The sequence below is a fragment of the Pelophylax lessonae genome, assembly GCF_965119305.1.
Source record: "Pelophylax lessonae genome assembly, chromosome: 4".
Classification (NCBI taxonomy): domain Eukaryota; kingdom Metazoa; phylum Chordata; class Amphibia; order Anura; family Ranidae; genus Pelophylax; species Pelophylax lessonae.
In genome coordinates this window covers 301377845-301399902 of record NC_138771.1, presented here as the reverse complement: position 1 = coordinate 301399902, position 22058 = coordinate 301377845, and the positions used below count along the sequence as shown (strand labels likewise).

At 44.4% G+C, this 22058-nt stretch overlaps 1 protein-coding gene across 1 annotated transcript in view; it reads left to right on the top strand.

Moving 5' to 3' along the window:
- The window catches only part of STAB2 (stabilin 2), a 218552-nt gene that overhangs the window by 182726 nt on the left and 13768 nt on the right, over positions 1 to 22058 (top strand). The window contains exons 57-62 of the mRNA XM_082254467.1: positions 6366 to 6470; positions 6567 to 6674; positions 13528 to 13721; positions 17293 to 17434; positions 18918 to 19051; positions 19476 to 19641. Coding sequence (XP_082110593.1) covers positions 6366 to 6470; positions 6567 to 6674; positions 13528 to 13721; positions 17293 to 17434; positions 18918 to 19051; positions 19476 to 19641 — 849 coding nt within the window. The remainder of the gene's footprint in view (positions 1 to 6365; positions 6471 to 6566; positions 6675 to 13527; positions 13722 to 17292; positions 17435 to 18917; positions 19052 to 19475; positions 19642 to 22058) is intronic.

The following is a 22058-nucleotide window of genomic DNA, read 5'->3' as shown; positions in this document are numbered from 1 at the left end:
AGGGTTCATTATTGGATATTATATGATGGTGTTGGAGGAATATGTGGATGGATTCCCTAACAAGGCAATGGAAAAGTGGGAGAAAGTTTTAGGTGTCATAACTGGGAATCATTGGTCTGGCCCTGGAGGCGGTACGCAGTTGTTCATTGAATTTCACTCAAAGGCTGTCCCAACTATATATTCTATTATGGGCTCAGTGCAACCCCCTTAAACTGTGTAAACTTGGGTTTCAACAATATCTCTCCTGCGCTCGAGTGGTATGCAGGAAGGTGAATGTTCTAGGCGGTTTTATGTCACAAATGAAGTGGTCTTGCTGCCCCCCCTCAGGACCAAGGGTATCCAAAAGGCACTACAAGAAAACAACAAGAGAAGGGCGCACCGACCTTGTGCATTACCACTTAAAAGTTTACTAAAATCAAAGAAGGGTAGCGTACAATATACTCACAATTGTAGCATATGAACAAGCATATAGGAAATGGGCACTGCTCGCTTCCAGGACACTTCTCTACTGCTGGATAGCGTGATGGTGTCCTCAAAACCTGATGTGGCTTACACGTTTCGAGGGAGGACCCTCTTCCTCAGAGCCAAAATCGCCACCATTGATCGTGGTGGTTTTGGCTCTGAGGAAGAGGGTCCTCCCTCGAAACGTGTAAGCCACATCAGGTTTTGAGGACGCCATCACGCTATCCAGCAGTAGAGAAGTGTCCTGGAAGCGAGCGGTGCCCATTTCATATATGCTCGTTCATAGGCTACGTTTGTGAGTATATTGTACGCTACCCTTCTTAGATTTTAATGACCTTTTAAGTGGTAATGCACAAGGTCGGTGCGCCCTTCTCTTGTTGTTTTCTTGTAAATCTTGGGTTTCATCCTGACCCCTTGTGTGCAAGGTGCTGTAGAGATAACGATGATCTCTTACATCTTATGTGGATATGCACCAAGTTGCATAGGTACTGGACTAGTACAGTGCACACCATTGACAGTACCTTTCAATTGGACATATCCCTTGACTCTAAGCCATGTTTATTGGGCTTTTAGGATGATGTCAGATGTATATGTCAGGGAGGCAGAATCCAGGGCCCTATTGCAAGCTTGTAAGCTGACATTGCAACATTGGATCTCAGTCTCCCCCAACATCAGAAATTTGGTTAACTAATATGGGAGTAATATTAAGATATGAACACCTTATCTACCAGCATAGGGGCAGCCTGACTCGGTTTAACAAGATTTGGGAATGCTGGCTAGCTACTCCAGGTCTCACTCCATTGGATTTAGTCTTGGATAGTAGACTCTTGCTATGAGGTTGACATGCTCACACTCTTCATAGCACAACCATCAAAGTAGGGGTTGTATAGGGGGCATCAATACTTATGGTATAAGTGACTACATCGACTGGGAGTAACAACTTTTGATGGTGTACTCTGTTTGGGCTGACATTTATAAAGGTTTAGGTGACATGTAACAGTATCTCTGTATTTCAATTTCTTCCAATGTACTGAGTGACAAAACTCTCCAGAATTCAAAATGTTTTTCTACTGTTTATTAATTCTTAGTAAACTTTTATTCTGATTTAACAAAAAAAGAAAAGAGGTTCACTGAACAGCATTTCATTTATCTAAAGACAAGGAAAAGAAGCCGATAATAGGATCTCGCAAACAGCAGAGCACCGAATATTGATAGAAATGGCACCTCTTCCATTCTGCACATAATACAATCAGCTCCTGCTTCCTTTACATTTGTGTGCACCAATGATTTTGCTCCAGTTGGCACTTCGTTTTAATTACCGTATTTATCGGCATATAACACGCATAGGAGTATAACACGCACCTTAATTTTAAGAGGAAAGTTTCCTAAAAAAAACATACATTTAAAATAAAGAACTTTGAAGCAACATAAGGACAGTGTCTATCAATGCAGCCTGATCAGTGCCCATCAATGCAGCCTGATCAGTGCCCATCTGCACTCTCATTAATGACCCTCATTGCAGCCTGATCAGTGCCCATCTGCAGGCTCACTATTGCCCATCATTGTAGCCTGATCAGTGCCCATCTGCAGCCTCACCATTGCCCATCAATACAGCCTGACCAGTGCCCACCTGCAGCCTCACCAATGCCCATCAATGCAGCCTGATCAGTGCCCATTTGGAGCCTCACTATTGCCCATCAATGCAGCCTGATCAGTGCCCATTTGCAGCCTCACCATTGCCCATCAATGCAGCCTGATCAGTGCCCACTTGCAGCCTGATCAGTGCCTTTTTGCAGTCTCACTATTGCCCATCAATGCAGCCTGATCAGTGCCCATTTGCAGCCTCACCATTGCCCATTTCAGTTTGATCAGTGTCCATCTGCAGCCTCACCATTGCCCATCATTTCAGTCTGATCAGTGTCAGTGCTGTATTTTGAGACTGAGAGGACCCTGCGCTTATGGAAAAAGTGCTTGAGTGCAACAATATACTAGTGAATTGTGTGTAAAAAGCTGCTAGCTGCAGTGTAAAAGTGCTGGGTGCTCTTTTGAAATGTGTAAAACTGTGATTTGCAGCGCTGCTTAAATTAGTTTATAAATATATCAAAATATATCAAAAATTCATATAAAATAATAAAATAAAATACTTCATATAAATTAAATAAATAATACAATACATAAAACTCATAAAGTGCTGTAGTATTGGTGAAAATAAATATATGGCTCAATGTCCATTATATCATCGTGTTGCCGTGATGAATCTTTTCACTTGAACTCATACAGGTGCTAAAGTGCTTGATTTGTGCTTTGTTCGGGGTCTCCCCCTTTGGTTATCTACTCACCGCTAGATGGTAGTTTTCAGGCATGTAAGGATAGTTTTGCCCTGCTTCTCCGCTTGATGTATAATTATTTCTGTGAGTATTGATTCCTCCCCGATGTCCTCATGAAAAGAGAGTCATTCATGGTGAAGATCGTTTAAAAAGGGGGGTGTTTATTGGCAAAAACAATGGGAATATACTCACAAACATAGTATAATATCATGCAAAAAAATGTGAATGAATGAAGAGAGCGGCTCGGCGGCTGACTGCTCCCGCAGCATCCACTACACCGGCCGGAGGTCACGTGATACGCTCGACCAATCACTAGACGCGTTTCGATGTGCAGCTACAGAGGACGATGTGTTACACATCGAAACGCGTCTAGTGATTGGTCGAGCGTATCACGTGACCTCCGGCCGGTGTAGTGGATGCTGCGGGAGCAGTCAGCCGCCGAGCCGCTCTCTTCATTCATTCACATTTTTTTGCATGATATTATACTATGTTTGTGAGTATATTCCCATTGTTTTTGCCAATAAACACCCCCCTTTTTAAACGATCTTCACCATGAATGACTCTCTTTTCATGAGGACATCGGGGAGGAATCAATACTCACAGAAATAATTATACATCAAGCGGAGAAGCAGGGCAAAACTATCCTTACATGCCTGAAAACTACCATCTAGCGGTGAGTAGATAACCAAAGGGGGAGACCCCGAACAAAGCACAAATCAAGCACTTTAGCACCTGTATGAGTTCAAGTGAAAAGATTCATCACGGCAACACGATGATATAATGGACATTGAGCCATATATTTATTTTCACCAATACTACAGCACTTTATGAGTTTTATGTATTGTATTATTTATTTAATTTATATGAAGTATTTTATTTTATTATTTTATATGAATTTTTGATATATTTTGATATATTTATAAACTAATTTAAGCAGCGCTGCAAATCACAGTTTTACACAGTGCTGTATTTTGGCCTAGGCCAACAAGGCCCAGGCCTAGGGCGGCACTTTGCAGGGGGGCAGCAAAAAAGCTGCACCCTGCACGAAAAAAAAAAAAAAACAGCCTCCTCCCGAGTCCCGCGCGAAAAGGGTCCCCGCCGGCTTGGGCTACACTTTTAGTATAGTGTGAATCTTATGGGGTGAATTGGGCCAGAGGGCAGAGTCCAGGAGGCAAATCAGTCTGACACCCCCATAAAGCGGTCAGTGATGAGTCTGCACCGATAAGGCTACGCTGATGGGCACTGATAGACTTGTGGTCTGTGGTTCACAGATGACAGGGCGGGTCATAAACAGTAAGGGGTGTGGCCTTTACAGGTAGGGGTGGGTCATATATAAATTAGGGGGTGCACAAGTTTAGTCAGGCCTAGGGCAGCACAAAACCTAAATACACCACTGATCAGTGTCCATCTGCAGCCTCCCCATTGCAGCCTGATCAGTGTCCATCTGCAGCCTCACCATTGCCCATCATTGCAGCCTGATCAGTTCCCATCTGCAGCCTCACCGTTGCAGCCTGATCAGTGCCCATCTGCAACCTCAGGAGATTAGAGCCGCTGGATTAAACAGAGCAGGGATCTCCCGTTTACTCGGCTGCCGCTGTTATATGCAGTCCCGCCTCCTGGACTGACTTCTATTATAGACAGTACATGTCCCGGCATTGAACCAGTGTGCTGTCTATCGTAGGAGCCGGTCCAGGAGGCGGGACTTCGTATAACAGCGGCAGCCGAATAAACGGGAGATCCCCACTTTGTGTTATTCAGCGGCACTCGCCCCCCTTCCCCTCCAATGCGTATATCGGTGTATACCACGTACATATTATTTTCACTCTGTTTTCAGGGAGAAAAGGTGTGTGTTATATGCCAATAAATACGGTACTTTATGTGTGCACAGATAATACATTGATGATCTTGCCCAAAAACTGTGCGAATTTCACTTCTTTGGTGGCCCCAATGGACCCCCTCTTGCCCAAAATTTTTTTGCTTGAAACGTGTTGGCCAAACAGCTGCATCCAATTAGATTGAGCTGCTCTGTTTGGGTACACTGACAATCAGCACCAGTGGCTGTCAGAATACAATAGCCTAAGAGGGAGATTCATCCACTCACACTGTATAACGTAGATGGAGGAATCTGTTCTCTTGTAACCGTTTATCTAATCAGTTACATCTAATTAGGGGTTATGACTGGTGCTGGACACAAACAGGGACTGCAGTTCTGTCCACATACAAAAAGGCTGCAGCTTTTTGCATATTATTAGCATAGAGTTCTTTTGTGTCTGATCACAGCAGCTTTTTAGCTCTCATTCTCGTGTCTCAATGAGGAATTAGTCTCTGTGTTGGCAAGCTTTGGAGTTGTGTTAATGGACAAATGTAGCTTGATTTCAGGTACATTCTCCATGCATTTGGGAAATTTGAGATCATTCAGAGTGTATTGACAGGTATATTTGATCTGCACCTAGCCTCTTTCTCACCTGCATTGACCTGCTAAGCTGCATCAAGCTCACTGGAAAAGAATCAGTTCCAGTGTGAACACCAGCTAATCTTCAAAGGCTTTTCCTGTGTCCATGTTCCTGTCTGATCACAGCAAGTCTATAGTCATGACCACTTGTGTGCACATTTCTGTCAACACTTAAGCACATATGCCAGACATCTGCACTTGATTTCCTGGTTCTGCTAACACTCTAGGACCAATATTAGGGGTTCCACCCCTCCTTTTGGAAGTTTTTATTTATTTTACATTATGGAGATTACACCAAAAGAGGGTGGGGTACTCAAAGGCAGATAAGATAAACTAAATTCTAGGTGGATAGAAGTGAAGTCAGGAATTATGGTAGAGTTATCTCACTTTTATTTAAGACACATGTTAGTCTACCAGGCTCTGCCTATAACTAAAATATTACATTATGGTGGACCAGGGCCGTTGATAGGGCAGTACAGTTGGTCCTGTTGTACTGGGCCCAGGCCCCATCAGCTAAACAGGGTGGCCCAGCGCAGCTTTGTTAATTTCTGCCTAAATGAATAAATTGATTTTCTTGGGCCACACCCCACTCCTATCCACCAGGGCTTAAATTACATTTCCTTGGGCTCCATCATGTCAACAGAGGGGCCCAGGAGTTAGGACTTTTTTTTTGTCGGGGTGTAGGCGGATAAAGTTAGTGCCGCTGTTCTGCTGCACCTCTGGGGGGGGGGGGGGGGGGTTAGGCTCCCAATCAGGAAAGCTGTACAGGGCCCGATAATTTCTAACAGCAGCCCTGTGGTAGACTCGCCCTTTAGGGCATTGAAGCCATTGGATAAGCATGACAGCCAGGCACTGGCATTTTCAGAGGTATCTCAGAAATGGCAGCTCACATACTTCTCACTGTATTTTTTCACTAAGCCTGACATAATAATTATTATTTTTGTATGAATGTTTGTACTACTGCATGCCATAGAGATGTTTCTGTACACAAACAAGGTTAACACTCTGTGTTGTGTGCTCCTCATTCCTTTTCTGCACATGAATAATGTGAATAGTGTAAGGTGTCTTATGCATTGATGAATCGTGATTATTTCTGAGCCAAGCTCACCATTTATGTCTTGTAGTCTGTGATTGCACGGAAAATGGGCAGTGTGACGAGGGCATCACTGGAACTGGGGAGTGCAACTGTAAAAGAGGATGGATTGGAAGACGCTGCGAAACTAAATTCGGTTACTTTTAATTATTTTTGTATCTTCAAGCACTGAGTGGTTTCAGTATTGGACATATAATAATGTCAATATAACTTTTTCCCTAATTACTTATAGATTTGCCTCCAGTCTGCACACCTCCATGCTCAAGAGAGGCTGTGTGCAAAAAGGATAAAACCTGTGAGTGTAAGAAGTTTTATGAAGGTGATGGAAGAACCTGTAAAGGTAATACACTTAATCAGTTGTTATATTGCTCCATTCTGTTTGCAGTTTCACATTATATACCTCATCTGATGTCTCGGATTCTGAGTCTGACTCAGCTGCTGCAGACGTGGGCCTCCCTGCTGGATCTGTTACCTTGCGCCCTGTCTCCTCGGATAATGAGGATGACCTTTCTACCTCCCCTGCCACGCATGATACAGGCGCTGGTGGATGCACTGGTTGTTCGGTGCGTGACACCCTGCAATTTGGAGGATGCAGCGGCGGCTGCACCTGGGGCGCAGGAAGCATCTGGCACTCACCTGCCATATTCAGCTTATTTTGCTAGCATGCTCATGTAGGATGGGGCCATCTGAGACGTTCCCCTGGGGTGTCTAAGCAGCTGCTAGACGAGTCTCTCTGTTCCGCCGTTGGTGGGCGTACGGTCTCTAGGCTGCATAGGACCACCGTTGTTCCGGTGGAGGAATCCCCGTCCTTTAAGGACTTGGGGGATAGGATGGCATGGGCTCTGGCCCATGATCTGTACTCCCTGGTGGGGTCTGCACTGGAAACGGTGTTCATGATTGCCCTTACCACGCAGACTCTGCCTGAAGGGCGGAGTTCCAATGCCGTGACTTGGTGAGGGGCAAGTCCTTTCTGCCCTGGGGGAGCTGTTGGTCCAGCTGGCACAGGGGCTGCAATTTGTTTGCGAAACCGTGCTGGACGGGTCACTTGTCGGTTTCGGCGGTGGTGGTCCGGCGTATACTTGACCGGAGTGTTGGTCTGTGGATCAAACTTCTAAGAAGGCTTTAATGGCTCTCCCTTTTCGGGGGGATCACCTGTTTGGTGCTCCCCTGGATGACATTATATAAGGGTCTCACAGGGGTAAGAGTGCCTTTTCTTCCACAGGCTAACAGGGGTAAGGGCCTTTGTCGTGGACGGGGTTCCTCCTTTTTGGCTCTCGAGGACAGTTGAAGTCCTTCAAGACATCCTCGGGTGGTTCCAAACGGCCCTGGTCTGGCGAACAAGAGATCAGCTTTTTCCAGACCTGCGGACAAGGCCTACTCGGCCTGAAGGTGTGTCCTCACCCATTTATGGGGTGGGGGGACATTTTTGTCGGTTCTTGGACCTGCAGCTGGCCTGGTTCCCAGGCAGCTAGGTTCAGGAGGTCTTGAGGTCCGGTTGCAAGATCGAGTTTCGATACGTTTTTATCCAGCAAGGTTTTCCCTTCCAATGTACGGCTGTTCCCGGATTGCTTGCAGGCGTTCTGTGGGGCAGTTCAGGCTCTGGTTCAACAAGCTGGACCTACTGGCCCTTTGATGGTGCCGTATGAATCAAAAATTCAAGAAGGTATCGGTTCGCATGATGGTGGCTTCCCTACATCAGGGGGATTCCTGGCCTCCATGGACTTCACATCCGTTATGTTCTGGACACCAACGGTTTCTCAGTTTTTGCCGCGGGGAAGAATCTCTATCGGTTTTGGGCATTACCCCTTGGTCTCGCCTCTGCTCCTCAGGTCTTCACAAGGGTGTTGGCTCCGGTCTTGGCACTGTTGCGGCAGCGGAGCGTATTGGTCCTGGTTTCCTGGCCAATCTGCTTCTCTGTGTGGTGTCCCCTACGATGCTGGCAACGCAGTTGGCAGTCACCATGAGAACTCTGGAGGAGTTCAGGTGGGTTCTGAACCTTCAGAGGTCATCCCTGGTCCCTTCCATGAAACTGGACTATCTGGGGCTGACTTTGGACTCGTCCTCAGTCAGGGAGTTTTCTCCCTCCGGGGAAAAACTTCGGACTGCGGTTCAGCTGTTGCTGTCCTGCACATGGTCGTCCCTTCGGACCTCTTTCGCTCTTACTCGGTGGCCTGAATCTTGGCTTCCTTCAATGGGGAGTTGATCAAAAAGTTGGCCTTGAGTACTGTCAAGGGTCAGGTTTCGGCTTTGGCAATTTTCTTCCAAAGGCCGTTGGTCGCCCATTTTCTGGTGCGTAACTTCCTCCAGGGGGTGCGACATTTGGTACTTCCGGTGCGACCTCCGTCACCAACTGGGGACCTTGCTTTGGTGCGGTCGGTTCTTCAAGAACCTCCGTTTGCGAGTATTCGTGGGTATCACCTGCCTACCTTATTATAGAAGGTGGCCGTCTTGGTTGCTGTCACTCTGTGCGCAGGGTTTCGGCACTGGCGACTCTCGTCGTTCTCCCTATGTGTTGGTTCATGGGGCCAAGTGGAACTTCATCCAGATTCGTCCTTCCCTCTGAAGGTGGTTTCTGGTGTTCACTTGCACGAGGACATTGTATTACCATCTTATGTCCTAAGTCCTCACATCCTAAGGAATGTGCGTTGCATACTCTGAATAGAGTTCGGGTACTCAAGGTGTACTTGGCGACTACTGAGTCTTTTCGTGAGTCAGATTCACTCTCTTTACTCACGGATGGCCCAAGAACAGGGCTGCCTGTGCCTGCTGCGACTATTTCCAGATGGATCGAACAGTCGGTGGTGCAGGCTTATTCAATTAAGGGTCAGGTCCTACCTTCCCCTGTTTCGGCGCTTTCTACTCGGGCGCCTGGTGCTTCCTGGGCTTTTCGCCATACAGGCATCTGTGCTTCAGGTTGAAAGACGGTCACCTGGGCCTACGGCCACACCACCCTGAATGCGCCCGGTCTCATCTGCTCTCGGCAGCTAAGCAGGGTTGGGCCTGGTTAGTACTTTATCTGTTCACACCTTTACCAAATTTTTGAGGTGGATGTGCTGGCATCTGCAGATGCCTCTTTTGGCTGCAAGTTTTTGCTGGTTGCTGTCTGGAGATCGTTTGGCCTTCCTTGAGGGTGTTTACTGTTTGTTTCAGGTAGGCCTCATTTTTTGTTCTGTTGAGTCTTATGTTGCCTGGTCGGCAATGTTTAGCCTCGGGGACTTGTTCTTTTCTGTTGTTCCCACCCCTAATTTTTTTGGCACTGCTTTGGGACGTCCCTACTGATATGGATAAGAGAACTGTGTCCGTCAATGAACGATAGAGAACTGGATTTTTGACTTACCGTAAAATAATTTTCTCTTAAGTTCATTGGCGGACGCAGTACCCGCTCCTATTTGAGTTGGGTTGGTGTTACTTTCTGACAATGCTTTGATACAAAACTGACATCCTATGCAGGCAGAGAGAGGGTGTACCCTCCGGGACTGCCCATAGGCATAGCCAGAACTTTTTTTTCTGCCTAGTGTCCTACTCCTACTGGGGGCAGTATAACCCTACTGATATGGATCAGGGAACTGCGTCCGTCAATGAACTTAAGAGAAAAGGATTTTTCGGTAAGTAAAAAATCCAGTTTTTTCAGCAGAAACGCGGGGGAACACAGTTCCGCCACTTCCAGGACTGAATGTATGTATTGGAAAGAGGTGCTGGGGTGTGCTACAGGGTCTGTTGATGCTGGCTGCTGAGGGATCCACTGTAACTGAAGGGCATCTATTTTTTTGCAGGGAGGGGGGCTGTTGTTGCTAGAGAGGTTTATTGTTGCTGGCAGGGGCTCTATTGTTGCTAGGGGTGGGTCTTGGGTTTCTGGGGAGTCAATTGTTGCTGGAAGGGATCTACTGATGAGAGAGTGGTCTATTGTTGCTGGCTGCTTAAAGATCTATTGTTGCTGAAGGAAGGGGGTGGTAATTTGTTGTAGGTGGTACGTTGTTGCTGGGGGATCTGTTGTTGCTGGGGGTCTGGTGATGCTGGCTACTGGGAGATCTGTTGTTGCTGCAGGGGATCTATTGTTGCTGGGGGGAGGGTATTTGGTTGTTGGTAGTCCATTTTTGCTGGCTGCTGGGGATCTTGTCTTACTGCTTTTCTTGTTACCATTAACAAGTTCAATACAAATTAGTTAGTACCAATGTTACATGCCTCTGTATTCTCCTAAAAGGGGTGGTCTTGGGAGGTTGGTAGGGGGTGAAACCAAGGAACAGTGCTTGGGGTATGGGTAGGGGGTGGAGACAAAGGGTGACTTGGAAAGGGGGAGTTCCTGTACCTATTCTCTGAGGAAAAAAAGCCCTGTATATATATGTGTGTATATGTGTGTGTGTGTATATATATATATATATAGATACAGTGCCTTGCGAAAGTATTCGGCCCCCTTGAACTTTGCAACCTTTTGCCACATCTCAGGCTTCAAACATAAAGATATAAAACTGTAATTTTTTGTGAAGAATCAACAACAAGTGGGCAGGGGCATACCTAGAGCATTTGGCACCCGGGGCGGATCCTATATCTGACACCCTCCCTCCCCCCCCCCCCCCCGGCGTGCAGGCGACGAAACCGCACATTGACCCGGCGACCAGGCCCCTCCTCCTCTGCAAAAACGGCGCCGATTGACCTGAGGCGCCAGACAGAAATACATGTAACTGGCAGTGGCATACTTACTGTGTGCTACTGCCAGTGGTGTCGCTAGGGTTGGTGTCACCTGGTGCAGTAAACCATGGTGTCACTCCCCCCAAAAAAATTATTTCCTGTTTTCTGAAAGCGTGCCAAAGATGTAGCATGCAAGACTTTTGGTGCGCTTTCAGAAAATGCAGAAAAAAAATAACTGCGAGTAAAATGTAGGAAGACCCCCTTTACATTACACAGCCCCCCCCATAGAACCCTTACATTACACAGTTTCCACCCCCCCCCAATAGAACCCTTTACATGACATAGCCCTCGCCCCCCCCTCAATAGAACCCTTTACATTATACAGCCCCCCCCAATAGAACCCCTTTACAATACAAAGCCCCTGTCAATAGAACCCCTTTACAATACAAACCCCCGCCAATAGAACCCCTTTACAATACAAACCCCCGCCAATAGAACCCCTCTACGATGCAAACCCCCAAATAGAACCCCTTTACAATGCAGACCCCCCTAATAGAACCCCTTTACAATACAAACCCCCCCAATAGTACCCCTTTACAATACAAACCCCCCCAATAGAACCCTTTACAATACAAACCCCCCCATAGAACCCCTCTAAAATGCAGACCTCCCCCCCAATAGAACCACTTTACAATACAAGCCCCCCAATAGAACCCCTTTTACAATACAAGCCCCCAATAGAACTCCTTTACAACGCAGACAACTCCCCCCCTCCAACAAAACCCCTTTACAATGCAGACCCCCCCCCCCCAATAAAACCCCTCTACAATGCAGACACCCCTCCCCCCAATAGAACCCCTTTACAATGCAAACAACCCCCCCTCCAATAAAACCCCTTTACAATGCAGACCCCCCTCCAATAAAACCCCTTTACAATGCAGACCCCCCCTCCAATGAAACCCCTTTACAATGCAGACCCCCCCCCCAATAGAACGACTTTACAATACAATTGCCCCTCCCCCTCCTACCTTATTAGGAGGAGAGCAGAGAGGGAGAAACTGTACAAATCAGAGAATGGGATAGAGACTCACTTCGCTCACGAGCCCTGCATACACAGCGGTCGGCGGGAAATGCCGGAGTTAACTGTGCTAGTTAATGAGCCGGTGATTGGTTGCTAGGCGGTCCTAGCAACCAATCACCTTCTCTTTATCTAGCACATTTCCCGCTGTGTATGCAGGGCTCGTGAGCGAAGTGAGTCTCTCTTCCATTCTCTGCTTTGTACAGTTTCTCCTCCTCTGCGCTCCTGTGTCAGCGAGCGGCGAAGGCAGTCCGGCGGCCGGCCCCGGGTGTCACCCTGGTGCTCCCTGACACCCCCCTAATGTGTGGCACCCGGGGCGGGCCTTTATGGAAGAGTGGCAAGAAGAAAGCCATTTCTTAAAGATATCCATAAAAAGTGTCGTTTAAAGTTTGCCACAAGCCACCTGGGAGACACACCAAACATGTGGAAGAAGGTGCTCTGGTCAGATGAAACCAAAATCAAACTTTTTGGCAACAATGCAAAACGTTATGTTTGGCGTAAAAGCAACACAGCTCATCACCCTGAACACACCATCCCCACTGTCAAACATGGTGGTGGCAGCATCATGGTTTGGGCCTGCTTTTCTTCAGCAGGGACAGGGAAGATGGTTAAAATTGATGGCAAGATGGATGGAGCCAAATACAGGACCATTCTGGAAGAAAACCTGATGGAGTCTGCAAAAGACCTGAGACTGGGACGGAGATTTGTCTTCCAACAAGACAATGATCCAAAACATAAAGCAAAATCTACAATGGAATGGTTCACAAATAAACATATTCAGGTGTTAGAATGGCCAAGTCAAAGTCCAGACCTGAATCCAATCGAGAATCTGTGGAAAGAACTGAAAACTGCTGTTCACAAACGCTCTCCATCCAACCTCACTGAGCTTGAGTTGTTTTGCAAGGAGGAATGGGCAAAAATTTCAGTCTCTCGATGTGCAAAACTGATAGAGACATACCCCAAGCGACTTACAGCTGCAATCGCAGCAAAAGGTGGCGCTACAAAGTATTAACTTAAGGGGGCTTAATAATTTTGCACGCCCAATTTTTCCATTTTTTATTTGTTAAAAAAGTTTGAAATATCCAATACATTTTGTTCCACTTCATGATTGTGTCCCACTTGTTGATTCTTCACAAAAAATTACAGTTTTGAATCTTTATGTTTGAAGCCTGAAATGTGGCAAAAGGTCGCAAAGTTCAAGGGGGCCGAATACTTTATATATATAATGTAGGTGATGTTCCAAACACTCAATGGGTGTCAGCAAAGTAGCAGATAAAATGTTTCATTCTTACTGTGCACAGTCTAACTTTTTTTCCTGAAAGCTACTTTTCACCTTTTACTAAAGTCCTTTGAAAGAGAGATACCTGCAGATATGTATATAGAGAAGAGAATGATGGGCAGTGGTGTTAGTATGGTTCAAATATGACATTTGCACCCATTTTATAGCAGATCATGGCATTATTATTATTTTTTTTTCTTTTCCCTGTAGTGGTAGATTTGTGTCGGACAAATAATGGTGGCTGTGATAAGAATGCTAAGTGCTCACAAAGTGGTGTGAAAGTGACTTGCAGCTGTCTGAAAGGATACAGTGGAGATGGAACTATCTGCACACCCATTAACCCATGTGCTGATGGACTAAACGGCGGGTGCCATGAACATGCCATCTGTACCATGACTGGACCGGTATGGTCTGTTAATTCCAATTATTGACGGAGAAAAATATTTTGTTTTACAAACATTCAGAGTGTTACTATATTCATTTATTTAATTCAGTTATTCTTTAGTTATAGTAAGGCAGTGTTCCTCCTAAAGGGATCTAACATAAATGATTGTCTCATTATTAAAGTATAAAATCATGATTTACCTCAACAAAATAGACTGCATGTTTTTGAATTGAGTCTTTACTAATGTTTTCCATAGTTTAGACAATTTGGCTGATAATGCTAATTATATTGTTAGTAATAAAACAAGGGGCTTGCAATATTCAAATGCACTACATACAATGGTCAGCCATAACTTAATGACCACTGACAGGTTAATTGAATTCATTCATCTTGTTAGAATGTCATCTGAAAGTCGATTAGATATATTAAGCAGCGAGTAAACATGTTGTCCCTGAACCAGAAAAAAATGGGCATTGTAGTTTGTTGTGTATAGGGTTGCGTAGCCACAGACCAGTCCAGGTGCCCATGCTGACCCATGTCCACAGCCAAAAGTGCATCCATACAAAAACACACAGCGGGCACACCGACCTAGTGCATTATCCTGAGATAAATAATTTATTGTATTAAAACATGGTAAGTATTTTACTCACAAAGTTGCAATTGTTAAAAGCGCATCACTGATCTCAGCATAGTTCCGTCCAAATTGTGTAAACGTGTACAACAGATACTGCAGTCCCCCGTGGGCTGACGCATTTCAAGAAATTCCTCTTCTTCTTATTTGTCTCAGGATAATGCACTAGGTCGGTGCGCCCTCTGTGTGTTTTTGTATGGTTGCAGTGTTGTAGACTTCCCAAGTCTTTGAGGGCAGCAAGACCATGGCTATGCGCTTTCAAGTGTAATGAAGATATAAATATACTCATCTGGAGAGGCTATTTTCCTAATCGCAGGAGGCATTGTGTTTGTGACTGTTCCACAGCTAAAAGTGCCTGAGCCATGAGCATCAGAACTGGACCACAGAACAATGGGAGAAAGTGGCCTGGCCTGATGAATTACATATTCTTTGACATGTGGATGGCTGGGTGTGTGTGCGTTGCTTACCTGGGAAAGAAATGGCACCAGGATGCAATATAGGAAGAGGGCAAGGCAGCGAACTCAGTGTGATGCTTCGGGCAATGTTCTGGTGGGAAACCTTCCTGCTGCAATTCATATGGATGTTCTTTTGACATGTACCACCTTCCTAAACATTGTTGCTTACCAAGTACACCTCTTTATGGAAATAGTGTCCCCTTATGACAGTGGCATCTTTCAGCAGGATAATGCGCCCTGCGACAAGGCAAAAATGGATCAAAAATGGTTTGAGAAACACAATAAGTCTGAAGTGTTGCCTTGGCTCTCAGATTCCCCAGATTCTAATTCAATTGAGTCTCTGTTGGATGTGCTGGAAAATCAAGTCCGTTTAATTGAGGTTGGGTTCACACTAGTGCGAATTGAATGCAGGTTTCCCTGCATCTAATTCGCATGACAGGAGAGTTTGCCCGGCTCTCAGTGTAGCCTGGTCACACATCATCGTGGCGGCTGCAGAGTGGATTGCACAGGGGTTCTGTGCACCTTTGGCTCCAATAACAGGTCCGAATTCCGGGAAAAATTTGGGCCTGATTCATCCATAAGGCTGGGTTCCCACTTAAATCGAATGCAGCTCACAGCAGGGAGCCGGTGCAACAGAGAACATGGTCCTGAAATGGAGAACAGGGACGCACCAGACCCCTGCTGTGAACCGAGCCTTAAGGATCTGCTACTGACAGCTTGGTGCCAGACACCACAGCAATACCTTCAGAGGTCTAGTGGCATCCATGTCTCAACAGGTCAGAACTGTTTTGGTGGCAAAGGGGGGCCTACTCAATATTAGGTAGGTGGTCATAAAGTTTGGCTGATCAATGTAGACTAATATGTATACCTTGGCAGTATCATGATCTGCACTTCCATATTCCTCCTTTAGCCTCTTAGACATTCCTTCTACTACCACTAACCTTTTCCAGAGCAAACATTAGTCCATCAGTCAGATCCAAACTGAAAAGTAACAGAGCTTTAATAGCAATACAGAGCACCGTGATGTCTTAGTTATTACATATCACTGTGCCTTTTTTCAGTTTGGTAAATTAATAGGGTGATTGTGTTAAACAAAGCTCTCTATACTATATCTCTATAGTGTGATAGTACTTTGTAGTACAGATTGAACCATAGTACTGTGTGTATAATATATATACGCATTTGTGAGGTCAGGCACTGACATGGAGGAGAAGGCCTGGCTCGCAGTCTCTGCTCTAATTCATCCCAAAGGTATTCTATCGGGTTGAGGTCAGGACTTTGTTCAGGCCAGTCAAGTTCCTCCACCCCAAACTCGCTTATCTATGTCTTTATGGACCTTGTTTTGTGCTAGGGTGTGCAGTTATGTTGGAACAGGAAGGGGCCATCCCAAACTCTTCCCACAAATTTGGGCGCATGAAATTGTCCAAAATGTCTTGGTATGCTGACGCCTTAAGAGTTCCCTTCACTGGAACTAAGGAGCCAAGCCCAACCCCTGATAAACAACCCCACACCATAACCCCCCCTCCATCAAATGATTTGGGCCAGAGCACAAAGCAAGGTCCTTAAAAACATGGATGAGAGAGTTTGGGGTGGGGGAACTGGACTGGCCTGCACAGAGTCCTGACCTCAACCCTATTAGGACACCTTTGGGATGAATTAGAGCAGAGACTGTGACATTAGTCTCCAACATCAGTGCCTGACCTCACAAATGCGCTTCTGGAAAAATGGTCAAAAATTCCCATAGACACACTCCTAAACCTTGTGGACAGCCTTCCCAGAAGAGTTGAAGCTGTTTTAGGATGGATTAGAGCGGAAACTGTGAGTCAGGCCTTTCTAAGCCACATCAGTGCCTGACCTCACAAATGCATTTCTGGAAGAATGATCAAACATTCCCATAGACACACTCCTAAACCTTGTGAGTTGGAGCTGTTATAGCTGCAAAGGGTAGGCCAACTCAATATTGAACCCTATGGACTAAGACTGGGATGCCATTAAAGTTCATGTGCCTGTAAAGGCAGGCGTCCCAATACTTTTGGTAATATCGTGTAATTTTTTTTTATTAACACTTGCAATAAATCCCAATTCTACCAGCTAGGTAGCACCCCTTATTTGAAGTTGATGCTTTTAAAACTAGCATAAGAAAACGTGCACTGGGGTACGTAAATATACTAAGCAATGCAAATATTCCCCAGCATTTTCTTCAGCTAGTCAGTACAAAAAGCCTAAGGGTAAAACCAAGGTATGGTTTTAGTTATGTATACATTCACAGATACACGCTACTGGATCCACGAACCTCTGCAAAGTGGTGTCCCTAACTGTAAAGTATTTTGGCTGAAGGCAGCTTAAGAACCTTAGCACCTTTTGCTTTGATTTGTTGGATTAGGTACGGCACATACTGGGGGTCTTCAGCTGGTGTATTGCTGTACCAGTAGCATTATTCCTGTTTTTTTACTGTGTTTTGCATTTAGTATTCTCTATAAACATGGTGTTTGCTGTATTTTTAGGACAAACGTAAATGTGAATGTAAGGACCAATACATTGGAGATGGTATAAACTGTGAATTGAAGAAAACACCCATCGACAGATGTATGCAGGATAATGGACAATGTCACACAGATGCATTATGTGCAGATTTACACTTTCTAGGTAGGTAAAGAATAGATAAATATGTCATTAATAAAGATATATTACAACAATAATGTATGATGAATGCCACATAGAAATAATGGCTCCATGCTTAGCCTCTGTTTATCTTGTACAGTTCTATGTCATGTTGACAAAGCAGTTGCTTCATACATTTGTATGTTCATAACAACCATCTGCATTTTGCCTAGTGTTTTCCTGGTTAGTTTATAACAATCATGCCAAACTTAAATGAAACCATAGGCAAATTGAGTGGAATTATGTAAAGGATTACAGAAAGGAAAACTGAACCCAAAAACAAAAATGGAATATTGGCCATCAATAGCCGATGTAGCATTCAGCTTTGGCCTCTCTCCTTTTACAATATGAGCCACCTACTCCCTGCCCCTCTCCCCTCCCCAGAGCCACAGATTCCCTGCCCCTATCTGTCCTTGAAAACATAGGCCATATACTCCTTACTTCCCTCTGGCCTTGACAACATGGGCAACCTACTTCTTGCTGCAGAACCCCCCCCCCCCTTAACCTTGTCAACTGTCAACATGAGCCCCTCTCTGCCCTTGAAGCTTAAGCCCCTCTCCCCCTAGGACCACCTACTCCCAGAGCTGAACCCTACCTTCTTTGAAAGGAAGGACATTTGTACAGTTATAACACAGGAGGCAATTGGAGTGACCCAATAACCCAAAAAAAAAAAAGTGGTAGGGGGAGAAGGGGAGCAGAAAAGAGAGTAAAGTATCAGTATACTGACCCAACTGGTCAAACCTTCACACTAAGTTCATCTGTCTGCTGGGCCACACAAGATGCCATAGAGGCCTTCATTGGTGAACAAGCTATATATGCTGTGCAACCTTGCTTTACAGTGTAGTATGTCAGTCATTGTGTGCCCACCATTACTCTGGGATTACCTTTCACAGTAATATTAGTACTCACAAACGTGTGCCTATTCTCTTTGCAAAACAGAGTTCTACTGTCTCTAACAGCTTCATTGTGTTATTGTACTGTATATCATTGACTGCTCTAATGAAGCCACCCCACTCTGTGTAATCCTTTAGTAATTCAAATGCACCTCTTCACTGTGTATTATGCTTGTTCCTGCACCCTCCATTTCATGGTAACATTGAAGATCTCAATACCAGCCCTTGCCAGTCTCACCACTCTGCTGCTTAATCCCTGCACTGAAATGGAGCCTGCATGTCAGCACTGCCAGAACAACATAAAAACAATTATATTGCAAAGCAGTAAGAATTTTAAACAATGATACAATTCAATGAAGAAACAAAGATGTGAGTTCTCCCTCTGTTATCCTATAGTGGTGATTTTTCACATAATAAAAAAAAGTTGAATTTTTACTTTATCTCCAACACAAGCTAAGAACATTGAAATGTAAAAGGTTTGTAGAGGTTACTATACCGTACCATGTGGCAGGTAGTACATTACAGACGAGATTTAAGATTATAAGAGTATTTTCTGATTATATTTTTTCCCATAGATGCAAAGGTTGGAGTATTTCATTTACGTTCTCCCAAAGGACAGTACAAATACAATTACAGTGAAGCTACACAAGCTTGCAAAGAAGAAGATGCAACCTTAGCTACATATAACCAACTAGCCTATGCTCAGCAGGTGACCATTTATTAGAACGTATTGCAAGATGGCAAATTATACTTATTTATTTATTATTTATTTATTTCAGGTACTTATATAGCGCTGTCAATTTACCCAGCGTTTTACATATACATTGTACATTCACATCAGTCCCTGCCCTCAAGGAGCTTACAATCTAAGGTCCCTAACTCACATACATACACAGTAGGGTCAATTTTTTTTATTTTTTTATACAGGATCCAATTAACCTACCAGTATGTCTTTGGAGTGCTTATCTGTGTTACATTATTTATATATACATAATCAACATAAGACATGCATATAAAGAGATAAAAACCTAAACACCCTTTAATTGATTTGACAACCACTCAATATTTAGAAAATAATTGCATTTTTGTTTATTTTAAATAATATTAAATAGCCTAATATTATTTTATTACAGGCTAACTATCATTTTTGTGCAGCTGGGTGGCTTGCTGAAGCAAGAGTGGGCTATCCTACAGCATACCCTAATCCAAACTGTGGATCTGGATATGTTGGCATTGTGGACTATGGGGTTCGTCCTAATATGTCTGAGACATGGGATGTTTTCTGTTACAGATTTAAAGGTAATTACTATATACATGTATGTCTATACTTCCTGCTGTAATTTACTATGAATACATGGTCTAGTTGGTGAATGTTCTCTATGGAACTGGATGTGTGTTGAGAATCTAAAGCCTAGTACACACGCAACGAATTTCCGCCGACCGGTCGTCCATCTTTTGTCCAGAGTTGTGTTTTGTTGGTTGGAATGTGCCTAGACTGCACACAAATTTTCCCGCACGACAAAATTCTACTTCAGAAGTGATGTCATGGGTTGGTTTGCTTTCTTTGTGTTCTTTCTTCTCTGAGCATGCCCAGCCTTGCTCATAAGATTTTTCCCTGTCGAAATCTGTACTGACTGCATGAAAATCGGAGGACAAAAATTTTATAGCCTGCACACCAGAATTTTTTCGGCCGAAAAGTCGGAGTCCGTTGTCGGAAGCATCATACTAACAAGCCGAAAATCGGCAGATCGGTCGTCGGCCGAATTTCGGCGCGTGTGTACGAGGCTTTAGACGCAGACTTCCTTGAGACCACTGTCTGACCATTAGGAACACAGTATGGGCTACATAATACTGCATCTTTTATTGTTATATTGTAAAACTTAGCCTCTCTGTGGCTTTCATCTAGATCAGGGGTAGGTAACCTTTGAGCGGTGGAGATCTACCTGAACAACAAGGAACAGGACATAGGTCCCAAGGGCGCGGCGCCCTTTTTTTTTTTTTTTTAAGAAGTTAACTAGCAAGCCCAGGGCCGCTGATAAGGCCTTACAGCCTGCCCTCTTGTACTGGGCCAAGGCACCATCAGTGCTTTGCCCATGATGCAGGATTCACATCAATACCAGTCCCACCACCAGCTTTCTGTTCACTTACCGACTCCACTCAGTTGTCAGGGATAAAGAGAGCTGCCTTTATCTAAGGAGCGTGATCCTTCTATAAGGCTCCTTTCACACCAATGCATTTTTTTCATGCTTTTTGCAGGATTGTATTACATTTTTTTTTAACATGGGTTCCTATGGAACATGTTCACATCAATGCATTTTTGTACCTCTGCATTTTTGGAAAGGGTCAGGGACTTTTTTAAATGCAAAACTGTTTATTTTTTGCATTCTTGGTACAACAGACGTCAAAGGAGAAGCTGCAGAAAAGCATGTAATGCATTTTTACTGTGTTTTTACCACGATCTGCATTTTTTTAATCAACCCATCTTTTTTATTGACTGTAGTTTGTCGCCATTCCGTGGGTGTGCACAATTTTAAACTGTAACATGTTGGGTATCTATTTACTCAGCGTGACATCATCTTTCACAATATAGAAAAAAATGGGCTAATTTTACTGTTTAGTTTATTTTAAATGCAGTGAAATGTAATTTTTTCGTAATTTTTCCAAAAAAATGTCGTTTGAAAGACCTCTGTGCAAATACAGCGTGATAAAAAATATTGCAATGACCGCCATTTTATTCTCCAGAGTCTTTGCTAAAAAATATATATAATGTTTGGGGGTTCTAAGTAGTTTTTTTAGCAAAAAATACTGATTTGGGCTAAAGTGGTTAAAAAATGCACTGCAGAAACACTTACAAGCAACATGCATAGGTGTGAATTGAGCATAAGATCTTAGTGCAACCTGAAGCTCACTCCTAAGAATCTACCCTGCTGCCCATGTGCCAGCACAGGATGCCAGAGCGGTCACACATCAAGAACATCAAGCTGATACATATAAGGAAGTCTCATTTTCTACCATACCTAAAAGTACTAGGTTTTCTTTACTCATGGCAGAGGTACAGGAAAGTAAAAGTCAATTGAGTGTGTCCTGCTTCTGGGGCCACTACTCTTTGTGAACCTGTTGGTGTCCTGCAATGAAGGCATTCTGCAGGTAGAATGATAGAAAAACAGAGGCCTGCATCATGGAAGTAGGATTCTGGATTGTCAGCAGGCTAATGATCGTGATGCTGCAGATTGTTTACGATGAATTCCAGCTATGGTTATTTTTACATAGTTACATTGGTCCAATTTACTAATGCATGTACCTGGCTGATCCCCCTGGAAGCTGGAAATATCTAAAGTAGAAATGGATACTCCTGGGATCTCCACCAGCTTCTGTGCCAAATGGCACTGCTACATTGTTAACATAGGTGGACACTTGCTTGGCATGGGCACCATTCAGAGAACAGTTTGCATTTTCTCAATGACTGCAAAGCATTCTCTGATGGGCTGAAGGGGAGAGGCAAGGCAGTGACATCATGATCTACACCTTGTCCAATCAGAGAATGCAAAAATACAAAGCGTTCTCAGAATGGCATCCTTGAGGTGCGAGCAATCTCATATATTCAGTAAGCAGCAGGGCAGCAGCTCATCACAGGACACAAAAGCAAGTGGAGATCACTGTGGTGACAGTGCCTTCTAAAGTGATTTCCAGCTTCTAAGAGGATTCCAAAGGTATGG